General features: G+C 32.4%; 2 protein-coding genes across 2 annotated transcripts; both read left to right on the top strand.

Annotated features, from left to right (window-relative positions):
- Positions 1-652: 652 nt before the first annotated feature.
- LOC147075523 (uncharacterized) lies at positions 653-4,069 on the top strand. Its single transcript, XM_085942418.1, has 3 exons — positions 653-838; positions 1,142-1,294; positions 3,547-4,069. Exons 1-3 carry the CDS (start codon positions 692-694, stop codon positions 3,925-3,927), a joined length of 681 nt encoding a protein of 226 aa, XP_085798544.1. The 5' UTR covers positions 653-691; the 3' UTR covers positions 3,928-4,069.
- Positions 4,070-6,373: 2,304 nt separating this feature from the next.
- LOC147075522 (uncharacterized) lies at positions 6,374-10,787 on the top strand. Its single transcript, XM_085942404.1, has 2 exons — positions 6,374-7,081; positions 10,776-10,787. Exons 1-2 carry the CDS (start codon positions 6,374-6,376, stop codon positions 10,785-10,787), a joined length of 720 nt encoding a protein of 239 aa, XP_085798530.1.
- The last annotated feature ends 10,421 nt before the right edge of the window (positions 10,788-21,208 follow it).

The following is a 21,208-nucleotide window of genomic DNA, read 5'->3' as shown; positions in this document are numbered from 1 at the left end:
TTTACCGTCGTCTCATGCGAACGGCTGGCAGTCGAGGCGTCAAGTTAGCTACTTTATTACTAGATTCTCAATCGAACACATTTACTTTTATTAAGAGATTCTTTATTTTATAATTATGTCATCAAAAATCACAATTACAAAATTATATACATAACAGACTGAAGAGTATAAATAAGTTATTAGTTATTGTCGTTTAGAATCGACTGTCACATTGACATTTTACACAGAAGAAGTTTACATAGGTACTTGATGCACTCCAAGGTCCCCAAGATACGATAAAATAATCTGAAAGAACTCTGAAACTTAGAATATCTACTCCGACAAAGGAACACGACAGACGCGTCAGTATGAGCACTCTTTAGACAATGACAGGTCATCCATAGACAACGGGAGGGGAAAAAAGCAGGACCAGTCGTGTAATGTATCGGCTTCATTCTTCAGTGGGCAATGGCTGTTCTCGTTATGAATTAGGAAATGCTGACGATCATGTTCGTACCATTGTTTTGTTTAGACAACAAAACATACATATTATTAAATTATGTCACCGTGTCAAGTGTGTATTTTTATTATAGGTAGTTCTCACGGAAATACTTTTCAGTAATGCGGCAATACTATTCTAGCCTTAGGTACCTACTTTGAAAGGCTACTGTCTGTCACGTAACACGTTGCTTTTGGAATATATACCATTAACATGGATGTAAAGCAAGAATGTGATGGAGAACACTCGGATATAGAAGACAAGCCTTTGTTTGACTCGCTGACTAGCCATCTGAACAACCCGGAACCTCGCACTCATGTAATGCAAGAGAATGCGGACGTTTCAAGTTGCAATTTCGAGGTTACCTAGTTTTCTGAAACTAAATTCTTTTACAATCAATTTAGATTGAGAATAATAACGATAAGTATACTATTAAAATAATATGTTGCTTTTTTACAAACTATGTAAGGACATTAAACTTTGTTTCAAAAGAATACTTGATTAAGCAATTTGACAGCTACGATACATCTTTGATATTATAGGTTAGGTTAGGTTATCTACTAATTCATGTTAAATATAATTATTATACATTGTTATATGGATGTTACGAGAACTGAAACTGGTTTTAGCGTGTTTACAAAATATAATAATTGCTTCTTTCAGTGCCTAATGGATGTCCTCTCTAATATGAAATCTGAGACAGATGATCAACAAGGCGTCGTCAAGCGTGAGATTATTGAAGATGTTTCAAACCCAATATATGATGATGAATACCCTCAACAACCGGGTTGTTCGTATTCAGATTACAGGCCAATTGTAAGTATATATAGGTACCTATTATATTGTGTGCTGTCTTGTATAGAAGGTTGGAATTTGCAATGCATCTTTGAATCTCATTTCACCTTTATTAATTCGCTCCAACTTGTTTCATTTAGTGGTTTTACCTCACACAGATATTTTAAAACAATTTATGTGTTGGTTTATAAATCTTTTGTCAAACCATGAGTATTTATTAATGATGATTTATACATCACAATCATTCGAATGTAAAGCAATAATCAATGCGATTATCTTAAATTGTGATCAATTGTATGGTGAATAAATGAAATTAATCGCTCGTGAGTTCTTTTCAGGTAGGTAAGCAAGTAATACAAGGTGAGCCTATTGTCTATAAAAAAACTACTTGCAGCTGTAAAATACCATAAACAAAAGCAATATCTACGTGAAATAGGGTGGAAATAGACCAATTCTATTGTCAAAACTTTATGTAACAAATTAATGTTGTAAGCCTCAAATTTTACTAAATTATCTACCATGCTGCATGACAACATAAATTAAGGCATTCCAGCTAATCAGTTTGACAGGTCAAAACTGGCCCACTGCGCATGCGTTATAAGTAAACCGGAATCGTTTTAGATTTAACGTTTAGTTCACTCAAACTCTACCAGCAAACTTTAAACCTTTTTCTAACCTAACCGTCAGAAGTGGTTTGGTCTGAAACGTCAAACCACTTCTCACGATCTGTCCAAGTAATAAAGTAATAAGACAGGACCTAACCTAAAAATGATAGTCATTTATTATATTCCGTACCTATGTCATTTTCTCAACATAATATTGGGTTACCTATGAACATTATAATATTTTTAGGATTAAGAAAAATTGAGATTCTACTGCATTTATATATCGTGAGATGTTCATATTAATATTTTAACTATTTGCACAGTAGGAGTTCAGAAGAATTAGGTAGGTATATTATTGCGTAGTAACCGATACCTATTATGCATTAGTAACCATATGCGAACAATAAATCGCTTTTGGTCGTATTGTCCCATGATTCCACACAAATTTTCTATGCATAGAGTTCGATTCAATGTCATCACTTGCTAGGTTTTAGTGAGAGGTGGTGGGGGTCGCTACTCGACCGATAAATTACAACAAAATAGATTGATTCAACTAAATGATTTTACTAAAGTACTCGACTCAATTTGTCTGTTCGTACACGTTTAGTTACTAAATTACTCGCGTCTTGACTAAACTTCTCGCCTGATCCGAACCGGGCTTAAGGGTGTCTCCATGAGCGCAGCGACATAATCATACCTCATTGACGTTCCTAATCAATCGTGAAGACTCAACACCTGAAGGGAAATTTTTGAACAAAGCGTTACGCAAACAAGAAGCAAAACGCAAAAGTATCTTCAAAGGAGGTATAGTGCTTCGAACGGTGTCCAATAATGCAACAAAAATACTGAATGGAGATTTATGATCGCGTAAGATTTGCATTATATTTTTGTCTATGCTCTCATGCCAGCTAGTTGCGGTTGACATTAGAGTTTCCAACCTGGAAATGAATATATCTGCCAATGGTTTCGATAAATGGAATCGTTTCACAAACGCCTCGTCTGTCATTTTGAATGGATCCGTTCGGTTACCAAATCTTAACAACAACATTTCAGCGTGAATCACTTCCATTTTGGGTAGGTACGTGTAAAATAACCTAAAATGTGGTAATGACATTATCATATTATTTAATCAGTAGGTACTTATTAGTTTTCACTGAATTCTTAAAACGATTGATTGTTGTACGTAGATAATGAATCCTTAAAGAAGCTACTTACTTCAATATTTACCTCATAATAGTGTTATTACAATATTCAGTACCTACAAGAATGTGAACGGAACTTCCGATGTATTTAACAAACCTACTATTACTAAAATATATATGTTTCTGTATAACAAAACACAATATATACTTAGTTAGTTTTTCAACATCACGCTCCGACATTTAATCTGTTTACCATCTGTCAAAATTAGCGCCTCAACCATCGAAGCTTATGAAGCTCAAAAGCCTCCGCCACTTTAAGACGCGGTTGTCAAAATCTAATTAGAAATTAAATTTCTCATACATTCTAATCACTTTCTCATACAATGACTTCGATACTGCTTCGTTTAAAAATTACCCTTCTAGGTGGTCATAGTCCAGAAACTTTGCATTCTTTATGTCGGTTGATTTTTATATTGTTAGTATAAATGTTTTGATTGATTTATGTTTGTATTTTATTTCTTGACAGACTCCGCTCGTAAACCGCGACATGGATTGTATGATAGCACCTGCTATATTTGAGAGACAATCATTTGGTGAAATTGAAGTGCAGGAAATGGACATCAAAAATGAAATGGCGCTTGCTTCTGCGAAAGAAGTCCATCTGAGGTTGAACAGAACTTCATTTTTTGTTAGAAATTTTGTTTGCAACGTGTGTTGTAATTTTTTTTCATCCTCGCACATTTTGAAGTACCATAAACGTATGCACGATGCGTCGCTGACTTTCGATGAAGTGGCTTTTCCATGCGCACAAGCCGTCGACCAAAGCAGTCACTTGTATGAAAAGTTTGATTCGTCGACGTTTGACAGTAATTCACAGGTAACTCTTATAATATACATGCTCATTTAATTATTGTTGTTAGGTATATAATATAATGTATTGTATATTGTCATCTTCTGATATGTATGTGTATAATATATTAATATACTTATATATTTTTATTTGTAATAGACAATACAGATATCATCCTGCGATGAAGGGTGTACATAGGCTGTTAATATCCAACACAAATATAGTACACTCAAAACTGCTTCATTCGTATATACGTATTTGTTTTCATTGAACTATGACTAAAATAATTTACTGATTTTAGTTTTTAAAATTTAACAAAAACCTTCCGAAACCAGACAATTATATGTTTTTAAATCATACAGAATTTTGTATAATTATTTATAGATGGAAGAATATTTTTTATTTATTTTGGTTTGGTATAGGCTAGGCTTAATGCATTTTAAAAAACTAACCCAGCCATCTGTAATGTGTACTCTTAATTGAACTAAAACAAACAAGTATGAACGCAAGAGTGCACAATTTTTGGCTAGGCTAGGCTAGGCAAAAGTTGGCTTCTAAAGCATTAAATGCTGCTGGTTTATAAGCATATACCAGTGACTTCACAAAGCTTCACATGTAATAATCCAGAGATATCAAATCGCACAACCTTTTATGCCAATTGACAGGTGCAATTCTCAAAATCTTAATTGAAATAAGGCGATGGTTGCGATTGCTGGATGACACATCCTGTTGAAAAGAAATCACTGTTCTTTCAAATAAATCCATAATATTTAAATCCAAATATAAATCATGGTTTGAAAAGGATTTCCATCGACCTTAACGTGAGCTTTGGCCCCATTTTTGAAGAATTGTGCGTCGATGCCACCAGCGTGTAAACCGCATGAAACGGTAAATATTTGTGGATGTAATGAACTCTAGGGAGTCTTCTGGATGAGTCTTTTTCCGTGTGGGCAATTTTCCTCATTAACAAACCCGTTAAGCAAAAATGAGTCAAATCGCTTTCGCAATTTTGCGAAAAAATGCAATTGTAAGTTGCGTAATTCTACTACAGCTTTTCTGAGTAAATTTGAATAAATTATAAGCGTTCTTCAAGCGCGGTCCTATTCATGAAGATTTGCCAGACTATAAATATACTAATCATTAGGTATGCTTACATACTGTAGCTTAAAGCTTAGAATAAAGCTTTATTTAGCTACATATTTTTTTCCGACTTACACGCGGCGTAAATGAAAACTGCCATTCTTCGTGGGATTCATTTGTGTGTCAGTTAATTATCTTAAGAATCGAGGGCATACATTTTTTGTTCTCCCAGGGTGCACAACTAACCTGCCATTGGTAATGGCAATTGGGATGGCAATAAGCTTGTACAACCAAATCACTTCAGATATTGACATATTTCACCTGCGTCAGGATGAGTATAAGTGGGCATTGTTTTATAAATTCTTAAAATAGGGTCTGCTTAGCTCACTCAGTGATTCCTTGTTATATAAATTTCTTACTGTCCACTAATTCTACTGTTTATTGCTGATCTTTTCCTTTTTTATAAATATATAATTATATAATACTCTTTTTTAATCATTATTTTCTTCTAAAAGTCATGTTGTGAACGTCTTATATTAATAAAAGAAAAACACTTTACAAACGACATAGTATCACTGTTATATTAGGGAACACTGGAACATAAGTATATTTTATTGATAGTATTGCTTTGAATATTTTAACATTCCTATTCTTTTTGTAGATTTCTACCCAAACATGTTTTGCAGTACGTAAGAGTAAACCATTGGATATCGTTAAAAAAGATACTGTTGATAATGACCCAAGTAACAACAAAATTGCACATGCAATCAATAAAAACATAAAAATGATGTTGCAGCATTCGGAAATAACCATCGATGAACAGAACATCAAACTCGAATTTAAGAAATTAAACTTGCCAAAGGAGGTTCGAATTATATTGAGAAGAGTTACATATTTCCCACGTAACTTTATTTGTAATAATTGTTGTGGAGTGTTTGAAACTGCAAAACATCTAAATCATCACTACGTTTCATACACGAAGTCTCAGCATCTTAATTCGTACATAACACATACTGGTGAAAAACGACATCAATGCGATGTGTGTTTTAAAAAAATTCAGCAAATTGGTAATTTAAAAATACATAAAATGACACATACAAGTGAAAACCCACATCAATGTGATGTGTGTTCTAAAAAGTTTGTTAAGAATAGTAATCTCAAAATTCATAACAAGACACATACCGGTGAAAAACCACATCAATGCGATGTATGTTCTAAAAAATTCATCACTAATAGTGGACTCAAATTTCATAAAATGACACATACCGGTGAAAAACCACATCAATGCAATGTGTGTTCTAAAAAGTTCACCACAAATAGTGTACTCAAATTACATCAAATGACGCATACGGGTGAAAAACCACATCAATGCGATGTGTGTTTTAAAAAATTTTTGCATATTGGTCATTTAAAAACACATAAAATGAGACATACTGGTGAAAAACGACAGCAATGCAATGTGTGTTTTAAAAAATTTCTTCAAATTGGTCATTTAAAAATACATAGAATGATACATACTGGTGAAAAACCACATCAATGCGATGTGTGTTCTAAAAAGTTCATCAAAAATAGTGATCTCAAATCTCATAAAATGATACATACTGGTGAAAAACCACATCAATGCGATGTGTGTTTTAAAAAGTTCATCAAAAATAGTGATCTCAAATCTCATAAAATGATACATAATAGTCAAAAACCACATCAATGCGAGGTGTGTTCTAAAAAGTTCATTAGAAATAATCATCTAAAAATACATAAAATGACACATACTGGTGAAAAACCACATCAATGCGATGTGTGTTCTAAAATTTTCATCGCAAATAGTAATCTAAAAATACATAAAATGACACATACTGGTGAAAAATCACATCAATGCGATGTGTGTTTTAAAAAATTTCTTCAAATTGGTCATTTAAAAATACATAGAATGATACATACTTGTGAAAAACCACATCAATGCGATGTGTGTTCTAAAAAGTTCATCAAAAATAGTGATCTCAAATCTCATAAAATGATACATACTGGTGAAAAACCACATCAATGCGATGTGTGTTTTAAAAAGTTCATCAAAAATAGTGATCTCAAATCTCATAAAATGATACATATTAGTCAAAAACCACATCAATGCGATGTGTGTTCTAAAAAGTTCATTAGAAATAATTATCTAAAAATACATAAAATGACACATACTGGTGAAAAACCACATCAATGCGATGTGTGTTCTAAAATTTTCATCGCAAATAGTAATCTAAAAATACATAAAATGACACATACTGGTGAAAAACCACATCAATGCGATGTGTGTTTTAAAAAATTTCTGCAAATGGGTAATTTTAAAAGACATCAATTGACACATACTGTTAAAAAATTGCATCAGTGATATGTATGTTTTAAAAAGTTCATCGCAAATAGTGCACTCTAAAGAGATAAAATGACACATACTGGTGTAAAACCACATCTATGCGATTTGTTTTCAAAAATTCACACGAAGTTGTGATCTCAAAAATCATAAAATTCCACGTACTGGTTAAAAACGACAGCAATGCGACGGTGTTTCTTAAACATAATTAATATCTTAAAATACATCAAAAATGACCCAGATCGATAAAAAACCACTCAATGCTATGTGAGTTTTCTGCATTTTTTTTTATTTTTTTCGACCATGTCCAATCCTGATAGGATCATATGGGCCTCCACAGAGTGAAGGTTTGTGTTGACAGATTTCGTTTTTTACGAAAAATGGATGTCAGCCACTTGCCTGGCCATAAGACTGGTGTAAAACCACGAACATCTTTCACTAGCAGAAATCGACAATAAAGTTAAAATTAAACTCACTGACTTGTTAAAACCCATTACCCCCTCCCCCCTCACCTTCTCCGAATATTTTTTTTGCGACACCACAGTTTGGTCAACAATTATCGATGTGCATTTATACATTTAATAGAATAGCAAAAACCAGATAGATTTAAATAGAGATAAACAACCTTCGCTTTCCATTGCCTTGTATTGTTTTACGAGCGTAATGGTACTCTTAAAAATTGTCAAGTTGTGTTTTTAAATATTTATATTTCTATTAAACATTTGAATAAATCTTAGAAAAATATCAAAACACATTGACAGGGCTGAAAATTATATTATTATCTTTCCTAGTTTCCAAGAGAATAGTTATCGACCTACTATAAAATCCGACAAGAAGAAATTGACGATTACAGAAAGTCACTCTCGTTGAAAATAGGAGACTTCTCAGTGATGTACCTGTCATGGCGGCAACGCGCGCACGGCATGCGAGTTTAAATAATGTATCGACTCTCTTTTTAGATAATTACGTGTTCTTTTTTTCCTTTTGCAATAAACCAAAAGTTTCCTAATAATAATTATTACATCACTCCTGATCGTTTTAGACATAGTTTTCATGACACTACGGGAGTGTAAAATGAAATGATTAATTTGGGGGTGCTCCTCATTTGATAGGTCCATTTATCTGAATCACCCAATGTTAAACATATTGATACACAATATATGTACATGCCAGACCCAGGATTTGAACCTAGAACCCACAACGCTATAAGCCGTTGCTTAAGACATGCGGCCATCGTGGGATTAGTTAGTTCATAGCTTTATTACGCGATCTGACAATATTAGCGAGTGGTACAAGACTAATCAATGAGCTCCCCAAATAGTAGATATTTTCGGTGACGTGATATGTTTTTTGTTTTTAAAATTTTATTTCTCTGGATAAAATTGTACTTAGGGTCTAAGTAAGTATGTTTTTATTATTTTTATTTTATATAGGTAGGTACCTATTCTCTTCTTCTCTCTTGTGAGGGTACCTAATATTTGTGATATTAGAAATCTCATGTTGTGTACGTCTTGAATTTAGATTTGTTATCTCCACAATGTCTTGTTTTTTTATATAAATACAAATGTTCATAAAATATTATAATTAAATATAAGTTCCTACCTACGTCCCTATTTATAATGATTTACAATTAAGAATTTAAACAATGTCTCACATTTATAAAATAATTAGCCTGTATAAGAAATATAACCTTAATACCAGTTAAATAGTGTGTTTAATTACTGCCTTTATTAAAATTATCACATCGTCCCCTTATTAACACAAAAACCTACAACAAAAAGTCGTTTTTTTCAGGAGAGGCAAAACAAACTTTTTTTTGTTTTAACAAGGGTTTTTAGCAAAACTGAGAATCGTAGAATGGTGTAATTTTGATTGTTTTAACCTGTAATCATTTCTCTGTTAAACACTGGTTAAAATCTGGTTATAAAAAGTAAGTCGTACTACTTACGTTTTCGTGTTGCAAACAAATTTTTAGTCATCAAAAAATGATAGTCAATTGATGATCAAAAATTGACCTGTTCGAAATAATTTTATTATAATACATATAGAATTTTGGTTCATACAGATTACATACAGATTAATGAAAACTTTATTTGGATGGAAAAACATTCATTTTAATTTACAGCGAAACAATTCAATACAATCACAATATTATGTTAACATAACATATATGGAAGAAATCATAAAAAGGTACAATCATCATTTCAGGTTGATGATAAATAATGGTACATGCAATTTATTTAATAATAAATTTAATACAAATAATCACATAAGAGAAAATAATAAATTGAATAATAAAAATAAAATGTTGGTATAGTGTACGAAGGCGCGTCCTGCCTATCAGAGTGGGTTTGGGCTTTTGTAAGATACAAACACTCAATAATATTATATTAAGATATAATATCATTTTCAATCCGATTCATTATCATGAATATCACCACCGATAGTTAAATGATTGTAAAACTGGTGGTATTGCTGTTAGGCACCATTAAATCTAGATTTTTTCTTTGGCTATTGGTTGTGGTTTATTATAATATGCCTGGATAAAATTTAATTGAATTATTAGGTTCTGTATTGTACTGAGGCGCCGCTGTATCGGTATACTGCGAAATTCCTCAGATTTTCCATAATTGAAGTATATATTATTAGGTTTATCTTTTCTATATTGGAACCAAGAAATTTTCAACCAGTTTACCTGGTCTCCATTCGAGTCAATCTTTTTATGTCCGGTATATATATAATATATATTATAATCCAGTATGTGTCAATTGATGTTTTTTTAAATTACTAATTTGCAGAAAAATTTTAAAACACATCGCATTGATGTGGTTTTTCACCTGTATGTGTCATCTTATGTCTTTTAAGATCACTACTTCCGATGAACTTTTTAAAACACACATCGCACTGATGTGGTTTTTCACCCGTATGTGTAATTTTGTCTTTTAAGTTCACTACTTGTGATGAACTTTTTAAAACACACATCGCACTAATGAGGTTTTTCACCAGTATGTGTCAATTGATGTGTTTTTAAATTACCAATTAGCAAAAAAAAATTAAAACACACATCGCATTGATATCGTTTTTCACCAGTATGTGTCATTTTATGTATTTTGAGTGAACTATTTGCGGTGAACTTTTTAAAACACACATCGCACTGATGTGGTTTTTCACCCGTGTGTGTCATTTTATGTCTTTTGAGATCACCACTTCCGATGAATTTTTTTAAACACACATCGCATTGATGAGGTTTTTTACCAGTATGTGTCAATTGATGTGTTTTTAAATTACCAATATGCAGAAAATTTTTAAAACACACATCGCATTGATGTGGTTTTTCACCTGTATGTGTCATTTTATGTTTTTTTAAACCACCATTTTGTAGAAATTTTTTAAAACACACATCGCACTGATGTGGTTTTTCACCCGTATGTATCTTTTGATGTGTCTTTAAATTACTAATTTGCAGAAATTTGACTAAAAACCTGTGTCGTTTTATGTCTTTTGAGGTCACTATTTGCGATGATTTTTTTGTAACACACATCGCATTGATGTGGTTTTTCACCAGTATGTGTCATTTTATGTTTTTTTAAACCACCATTTTGTAGAAATTTTTTAAAACACACATCGCACTGATGTGGTTTTTCACCCGTATGTATCTTTTGATGTGTCTTTAAATTACTAATTTGCAGAAATTTGACTAAAAACCTGTGTCGTTTTATGTCTTTTGGGGTCACTATTTGCGATGAATTTTTTGTAACACACATCGCATTGATGTGGTTTTTCACCAGTATGTGTCATTTTATGTTTTTTTAAACCACCATTTTGTAGAAATTTTTTAAAACACACATCGCACTGATGTGGTTTTTCACCCGTATGTATCTTTTGATGCGTCTTTAAATTACTAATTTGCAGAATTTTTTTAAAACACACATCGCATTGATGTCTCTTTTCACCAGTATGTGTCATGTATGACTTAAGATTCTGAGACTTCATGCATGAAACGTAGTGATGATTTAGATGTTTTACAGTTTCAAACACTCCACAACAATTATTACAAATAAAGTTACGTGGGAAATATGTAACTGTTCTCAACATAAGTCGAACCTCCTTTGGCAAGTTTAATTTATTAAATTCATGTTTGATGTTCTGTTCGTCGATGGTTATTTCCGAATGCTGCAACATCATTTTAATGTCTTTATTGATTGCATGTTTTATTTTGTTGTTACTTGGGTCATTATCAACCGTATCTTTTTTAACGATATCCAATGGTTTACTCTTACGTACTGCAAAATATTTCTGGGTAGAAATCTACAAAAAGAATTGGAATATTAATATATTCAAAGCAATACTATGTGAAAAATATCAATAAAATATACTTATTTTCCAATGTCCCCTAATATAGCACTGATACTATGTCGTTTGTAAAGTGTTTTTGTGTCAAAACGATACGTTACACTGCGCTCACTCGTTGACAATTATAATCAAAATCTTTTCTTTTTTTTTAATATGGTGAAAATTACAAATTATTATTACAAGACGTTTACAACATGTCATTTAGAAGAAAATAAATAATAATAAAAGAGTATTACATATATATTTAAAAAAAAAAAGATGGCCATTAAAACAGTACAATTAGTAGACATTAAAAATTGAAATAATAAGGAAGTCACCGAATGAGTTAAGCATACCCTATTTTAAGAATTTATAAAACAATGCCTACATATACTCATCCTGATGCAGGTGAAATATGTCAATAGCTGATGTGATTTGGTTGTACAATCTTATTGCCATCCCAATTGCCATTACCAATGGCAGGTTAGTTGTGCACCTTTGGTGAACAAAAAATGGATGCCCACGATTCTCAAGATAATTATCAGACACAAATGAATCCCACGAAGAATGGCAGTTTTCATTTACGCCACGTGTAAGTCGGAAAAAATATGTAGCTAAATGAAGATCTCTTCTAAACTTTAAGCAACAGTATGTAAACATACCTAATGATCAGTATATACAGTCTGGCAAATCTTCATGAAAAGAACCACGCTTGAACAACTCTAATTAGTTATTCAAATTTACTCAAAAAAGCTATTGTCGATTTACACTACTTATACATTTTAGAGCGAAATTGCGTTAAGCGATGAGGCTCATTTTTTCAAGGGGGGACATGCTCGTCGAAGGTCAAAATTGAGTTTTTATTGTATTTTCAGACCATGATCCTGGACACTCCTTAAACGTTGTAGATAATCTATTTATATAATTTTGAAGCTTATTATCCATTATAGTTATTTTAAACATTTGATGACTGCATAAAGTATTTTTGTTACATAAAATAATATTCTTTTAAACCTCTCGCTCTAATATTTTAGAATATAGTCATATTTCGGTACTAAACTGTGCGGTGGTGTTAAGATTTTTTACATTTATTAATTTTTAAACGCATTTATAAAACCATTAGTATAATTTATTACGAGATAATTTTTATTTTAATTATATAATAATAATTATATTGATAATCTCTGTGATCCCAAATTTGACAAGAATAAGGCATTTTATTATTCAAAAAATCGGCAAGATTAACACATTTGCAGATGATTCTAAAGATATTTATTATAAGCTATGTCTTTGACCATTCAAGTGTGATAAACATCTTATGAATAATGATTGCTTTATAATAATTATTGACCTAAGAATAAGGTAGTGTTTTTCTGAAATACGCCATTTCTTTTGGCATTCCCCAGTGGTTAAGCTACAACATACGGCCGTAGCCATAAATTGACAAACTATAATTAAAGTAGGGAGTAAAATTATGTTAACGCGCGTGTTTGAACATGAACCTAACCGATTTATTTTTTATTTTTTTTTAAACGGTACATGTTCAAACACGCGCGTCAATATCATTTTACTCCCTACTTCAATTATAGTTTGTCAATTTATGGCTACGGCCCTATGTTGTAGCTTAACCACTGGGGAATGACAAAAGAAATGGCGTATTTCAAAAAAACACTACCTTATCTTAGGTCAATAAATATTATAAAGCAATCATTATTCATAAGATTTTTATGACACTTGAATGGTCAAAGACATAGCTTATAATAAATATCTTTAGAATCATCTTCAAATGTGTTAATCTTGCCGATTGTTTGAGTAATAAAATGCCTAATTCTTGTCAAATTTGGGATCACAGAGATTATCAATATAATTTTTTATCGTGAATATTTTACAAAAATTATCTCAAAATAAATTATACTAATGGTTTTATAAATGCGGTTAAAAATTAATAAATGCAAAAAATCTTAACACCACCGCACAGTTATTTACCGAAATATGACTATATTCTAAAACATTAGAGCGAGAGGTTTAAAAGAATACTATTTTATGTAACAAAAATACTTAATGAAGTCATCAAATGTTTAAAATAACTATAAAGGATAATAAGGCTTCAAAATTATATAAATAGATTATCTACAACGTTTAAGGAGTGTCCAGGATCATGGTTTGAAAATACGATAAAAACTCAATTTTGACCTACGACGAGCACGTGGGCCGTTAACGGGTTTGTTAATAAGGAAAATCGTCCACACTGAATAAGACCAATCTAGAAGACTCCTTCGTATTCATTACATCCACAAAAATGCACCGTTTTATGCGGTTTACACGCTGGTGGCATCGACGCACCATTCTTCAAAAATGGGGTGAAAGCTCACGTCAAGATCAATGGAAATCCTCGTCATACCATGATTATTTTGATTTAACTATGGATTTATTCGAAAGAACAGTGATTTAATTTCAACAAGATGTGCCATACAGCTATCGCGACCATCGTTTTATTTAAATTAAGTATTGGCGATCACTTGATTTTGAGAAATGGACCTGTCAATTAATTGGCATACACGCTTGTGGAATGTGATATCTCTGGATTACATACTGTGAGGCTTCGTGAAGTCACTGGTATATGCTGATAAAGCAGCAGTATTTAAGGTATTAGAAGCCAACATTTCACGTACTATACGACCGGCAGTGCATTAATAAAAGTAGTCCAAATTGGGCGCCCAGAATTTGCTTAGTTGACAATACTAAGGCTACATGCCCGAAATCATTTTCAAATGTTAATGTTAAGGTGTCGAATTTTCGAAAAAAAAATATTTAAATTTAACTTGTAATCTTTTTTACAATTTAAAGTATCATCGAACTTAAAAAAAACATTTGTAATTAAACATACCTGGTCTAATGGCTTGTATTGTAGATTAGAGCAGCAAGGTTGGGTTAATTCATCATCAATATGGTGGATTGCATTCTCAACAAATTCTTCTTTGATGATAACTCCCTCATCATTATACTCATACTTAATATTCATCATATCGTTTTCACGCTTCTAAAAATAGCAACATTGTTAATATTATGTAACAGTATCATTATTACAATTAGCCAAAAAGGGTCTCCCAGAGCTCTTTCTTCAATAATTGGTCGCCTATTGACACGACCACAAAAATGCGCGCCTTCAGCGAGAATTTTTTGCGACGATTTTATGACATCACAGCTTTTTTGGTCCGATCGAGAATGTCGAATCCACGTTAGAATACGCGGCCTACCTCGAGACCTGACTTACAGCCACTCAGAGTGAACTATGGATGATTTCTTTCAGGTAGACCAAATGGTCTTATAAGAAAAATGTAAGTAAATAAAAAGTCTAGAAATCGAGGTGAAAAATAAACAATTCTTTGTGACCACCTTAGGCGATATCATTAGCTTAACGCTGTAAACTAAAGATAATTTATAACTATAATCTTCTTTGCACTATATAAAATCATTTTGCGTAGGTCCGTAATATTTTGAATTAGCGCGAGAAAATAAAATCAATAACGTAATTAATCTATTTCGGGCAATGTAAAATCTTCAGTAGGATGATGACATTTTTAAAGCATTTGATTGGCTGAATTGACGATCAATTGGCGAGCAGTATAAAATAAAACGTAAATGTCGTCATAAATCTGGAGTGTGATTCGCCAGAAATGTTGTCATTTTTTTCCATCACATTCTTGCTTTACATCCATGTTAAGTGTAAATATGGCAGGAACAACGTGACAGACAGGATACATTCAGGTTAATGTTAGAAGAGTGTTGCCACAATACTGAAAAGTGTTTACCGTCGAAACTAATATCAATTAATAATAGATACAAACACTAACTTGACACGGTGACACACTTCAATATAAATTAGGTATTGTCAGGTTGTTGTCAAAACAAAACAATGGAGCGAAAATGAACATGAGCATTTCCTCAATCATAACGAGATCAGCGCATTTCGGTATTCAAATGGCAAAATGGCCCATCTGCATTTTTTCTATTTTCAAGTTTTCTTCTACAGATGTTAAATACAATATTAATCATCAACGCGGCAAAAGAACATATCTGCCAGTGCAATACAAACAAAATGCTACCCGTATTTTGAGCCAAGCACACGGACATTGCGTGTTATTTGCACCATGCACGGATAGACAAGACAAAGTCACTTTACGCCTACAGGCCCTCAGCCTCCACTTAATCACCTACCCTTCACATCAGGAAGTTGTAACCAATGCGTTAACCACGTATTTTCTTTCTTGCAGAAAGAGACGGAAGGGTTTTTCCTCTTTGGCAGAACCCCCTCCCGATCTCTATAAAAGAGTATAATCTCTTCAAACAAATCAGTTCCGTCCAAGCGATATTCTCCGGAGGACGTGCGAGACCTCTTGGTCTACTACGCACTCTTCGTTAACAATTTTAATATCGGCGAATCAAATCATTACGAGATTTACTTTACGATAATCAGTTCAGTTCCAACTGCAGTTTCGTTCGGATCCTGCCATCACAACGTTCTCCGTAACCCACGAAGGGTTTCGATAATCATAGTACTACGTACTCGCGAGTTATTTTTAACGGGATTTCCGCCCGCGCAAAATCAGTGTCAGATGTGGATGACATCACGCTTACAACAGTATTGCGAAACTCGTACTGAATGTTATAAAAATGACAATTATATACGGACGTAAAATAATTCCGTGTGCGATCTTTCAAATCTAATTGAAACATTTACCTCTCAAATTAAATAGTGTTTTAAGATTTAGTTTTAATAATAACAAAATATAAGACAATTTAGAAATCATAACTATGTGCTTAATTAACTAAGATTTTATACTTATAAATAATTAAATACTAAGTTTTTAATTATTACCTATCAACTGAAGACATAACTAAAAGACTATATATACAAAAAAACATTTATTATAAATAAATTTGTTCCCATAAATATATTAAATATATTTTTTATAAATTTTATACTATAAACTTTATCCTGTGACCTTGACCTCTGTAGAGGGATGTGCTATAGACAATAAAATACAAATATTTTAAAGCGAGTTTTTATTAATGAAGTTTCTGTAGTGGAGCACCGTCAACGAGTGCGTCCACCCCCTGCTTCATTACCTCACTGGATGGAATCCCTCTCACGATACTGAGCTAGTCGAATATCAGGGACCACTAATTGGTGGATACTTCTGAGGGACTGGTAACATCCTGCCTCTCGACGCGAGGTTTGCTATCAACCATTGGCGGTCACACCTGAGAGAGGGGTGACACCGCCTTAACTGAACGGTTTTCCATTTTCACGGTCTGTCAGAATTACTACTACTAGCTCAACAAAGTTTTTGTTTCTTATTTAGTACAGGCATTTTTGTTAGTACGAATTAAATTGTTTGTTACTGTATTACTTAGCTTGGTTCTTTACACACAAAATGATCCCAGAATTGCTTCGATCAGATGAGGCATTCTCTCGCTACAGTGAACTCAAGCATTTTAAATCGATCAAAATCAGAAGTTCGCGGACCGGCTTCCTCCGCAGCCTGATGAGGTTAGTACATCACGATTGTCATTTATTTTCTTTCGTAAACCGATTATAAACGATTGCTTTAGTTGATTTCGAGCCTCCTTCAAGGTCGTGCGATTTGATATAACTGGATTATTTCATGTAAAATTTCGTGGAGTCACTGGTTTATGCTGATAAAACCATTGGAAGTCAATATTGTTCGCGATATACGACTAGCAGTGCTCGAATAAGTGACATCTAAATTTGGTGACCAGAATTTTCTTCGTTAAGCGGTGACCATATAAATTTTAATACCATTTAGATATCGATCTTTCGAATATAAAAAAAGTTTAAAAGTTGTGTTACTAGTGAACCTGTTAATGAACGTACCTGATCTGCTGGGCTGTATTGTGGATCAGAGGAGCCTTGTTGAGGATTCTCATTATTGATTTGGCGAATTGCATCGTCAACAAATTCTTGTTTGATGATGACACGCTCATTATCATTCTCCGACCTTATATTGATCAGGCTGTCTTCACACTCCTGAAAATAACAACATGATTAATAATATTATATAACGGTATCACCATTGGGATCAGCCAGAGTCAATCCATTTCTGGATAAGACCTGCCACATCTGAATTCTCTGCTTTCAGTGACCACCAATGTACGACTGCATTTGGCAAGTGAATGTATACTTACCGAAAGACATTCCAGCTAACTGCAGCACATTGCGTACTTTATGCTTCCTTTTGTAAACATATCGCACATTGAGATCTATATGGTCGTAACTGCAAATAACATGATCTTGTGTAATTTGAGTTTGAATGTAAAATAATTAACTACAATTTAATAAACTGAAATAGGCTGCAAAAAATTGTACCATGTTAGAATAATTTTGTGTAGGTACTTTACCCTACTGTAGTTCATAAATATAAAAATATATTTTTTTTAAATTATATTGTAGATTTTTGCAGTTGCGGCCATATAGTTGACGAACGAGAATTGACGAACAAACTTGCATATCGATGGTGCAGATCACAAACCTTCTTAGTCAAAAAATGGGATTTTACAGGGGAAGGTTTAAACTGATTTATTTGATAATGTAAGACTTTTATTAAAAAAAAAATATCCAAAGTCTAATGTTTTTGTGTTTTCTAATGATTGGATAATTTTATTTATAACTAATTTAAGCCGTATTACATTTATCATGACATAGAAGTATTGTGCACTCAGATTTGTTGAAATATTTGACAAAGGAGGTTTTCCTTTACATTACATTTTATGAGAAAAGTAAATTAGTTTTATTTAAAAAATAATGAAACAGTTTGGATAACATAGGAGTTAAATATTGAATGGCTGCATAATTAATTAATAAATAAAAAATAATGTAAGTATATTTAACTAATGTACATGTTTTTAAATGACCAAACATAAACAAAACAGAATCAAACCCTACTATGTTATGTATGAAGCTTTTTTTTAAATTTAAACATATTTAAATTATAAATGTGGTAAAGAGTCATAAAAATGGTGACAGTCCTTTGGATTTGGACATTTTAGTTCCTGAAGGTGCTTGAACTTGTTGGCCGATATTTTTACTTGAACCGTGCAATCTTCGATAAACAATTGGAACTGTTATGATCTTCGGTCGTCTCGGTAGCTCTTTAATATCATGACTAAAATTAATTGTGTACTGGATTTTCCCATTTGGAAGGTAAGCCAAGTGACACACAACGTTAACAATTGGATCCCCTTTTTTGTTTCTGGTCTTACCAACGTGTATCGAAGTCACTAGTCCATTATAGTTACTTTTTGTTATTATTAACTGTCAATAGTTCATGGTGGAACTGCATTGTATTGAATTTATTATAATGGTTGTATTGAATCAATGCAACATTATAGTTAAGTAAAACACCATGAGTTACATAGTGCGTTCTATAAGGAAATTACATATTTATGGCTTTTCATGTAGCCACTGCATACTTAGATGGCAGATAAATTTCCCTGTTCTTCAATTTTCTTTCGATTGCAGCATGTAAAGAATCTCCTTCCATTTACGTGTGTCCAACGTGTGTATTTTTGAGTAGGTAATCTCGAATTGATATTTTACTGCCAATCCGAGGAGTGCATTAACTTTGCAAGAATATTGTTCATATTTCGATACACGCACCCATCGCTCAATATTTAAATGGACTGGTTTCTAATTTAATATGAGATTCGTTAGGTGATTAATCATGACATGAAAATGTCGGAGCTTCTAAGTCTTCTTATGAGTGAACTTCATTAAATGTACACTGTGACAATGCCTTATGTATTTGATGTTTCATTACATCTATCTTTGTAAACTCGATAAAGACCCATTTTCTAACGAAACATTGGTTTAAGAAAGATTCTTAATTGATCCCTACGGTAGTAATGTGACTTCATTCTTGGTAGTGAATCGATAAATTCTGCAGCATATCTTTTCTTAGTATCAACATTTTGCTCATTGTCCTTGCACTGCTGGTTTTGGTATCCCGTGAATGGCATTTTTAGCCCAATTTCTAGCACTCTAAACTCGTATGGTGAAAGTATTACAGAACATTTATCGGCAAACTTCTTTTCTTTCCTCTTTTATCTTTAAGTGGTAGTAATAGATATACTCCCTTCTACATACATCCAGAGTTCTTACATAGCTTCTGATTGGGCTCTATACAATCTATTAGTAAAGAAACGTATGATTTTCTCTGTGGCCATGACATATCCAACCAAAAGTGGTCGAAATTCCCGAGTTTCTTGAAACACATGCTTGTGAGATGCAATGTGGACCAAGCTTTCGTTTGTTTTTATTTTTACAGTATGTTTTTTTTACTAATATTGTCTCTAACTCGGTCCGGATATTCCTGTTCTTTCACTCTATTATTTGCAGATATATTTCGTTTCCATGCACTTTGCTTTTGTTTCTCTTTACACCATTAATAATATATGCCTTCCTATTATCTCAGTCGATAGAATATTTTCATTATCTTGAACAGAATCTGAAAGTATAGGTTTGTACATACCGAAAATTCTTGATTTTTATTTGCTTACAATGCTAACCGCATGATCTTTCTACTTCAGGAACTCATTATTTGGGTTTATATTATAAAAAACGTAGACCTAAAACCCATTTATCTCTAATAAATCTTTTTGTATATAGTTTTGCTTGTAAAACTTCACTGATAGCTTCATACAATGGACTGATATAGAAGCAATGTGCAGCAACTTCACATCGTGTAGGAGGTTTGTGCAGCATAATACGATGAACATGACATAGGAGTTTTAATTAAAAGATCAATAAACTGGGCTATATTTCTCTTTGACATATGAGGTAAAGTTCAACAGATCCGTTAAATTTTTGTTGATTTTTTGATACCATAAAGTCAAAATCGAAAAATTTGACATAGAAGGTTTGTGATCTGCACCATCGATATGCGGCTTCATGGTTTTAATAGAAAAAAACCAAATGCTCCTTTTCATATAAAATTTTATTAAAATTAGTGTTTTATATAAAAATTCTTTTATTATAGAAATAAAAAATCAATAAAAATAATATAAAACAGAGAAATAAAATAGAACAATAAAAATATCTTAATGATCAGTAAAATTCGAAATATATTTTATTTCAAAGTCGGACAATTAAAAAAAAATTGTGTGTGTAATTATGTACGCACGTTAGAAGTTATACTTCTTTCGCGTAACAAAACCAAAACAAAACTTGTGATAACCTAGATTCTTCGACTAGCTCTTAATTATCTTGTTATATTAGACACGTAAGAAAATGGGTCGCCTATTGAAGCGCCGTTGGTTTATTTCTATATACTTTAACTTATATTACTAAATTATGTAATTATTACTCGTTTTTTTTATTTTCAAATTACCAACTGTCACTCTGAAGTTTAATAGTTAGGTATTTTAGGTAATTAATTGCTGTTCGGTTATCAGGAATACAGCGGAAAACTAATTTTGAAAATACCCGGTATACTGGATTATTTGGTAGTTCGGGTTAGTTTAGGTTAGATTAGGTTGATAACCGAA

Source organism: Rhyacophila brunnea, unplaced genomic scaffold, assembly GCF_057557595.1.
Source record: "Rhyacophila brunnea isolate RB1 unplaced genomic scaffold, BYU_Rbru_1.0 scaffold_142, whole genome shotgun sequence".
Lineage (NCBI taxonomy): Eukaryota > Metazoa > Arthropoda > Insecta > Trichoptera > Rhyacophilidae > Rhyacophila > Rhyacophila brunnea.
Note: the sequence above shows the minus strand (reverse complement) of the source record. Positions and strands in the feature narration are given on the sequence as shown.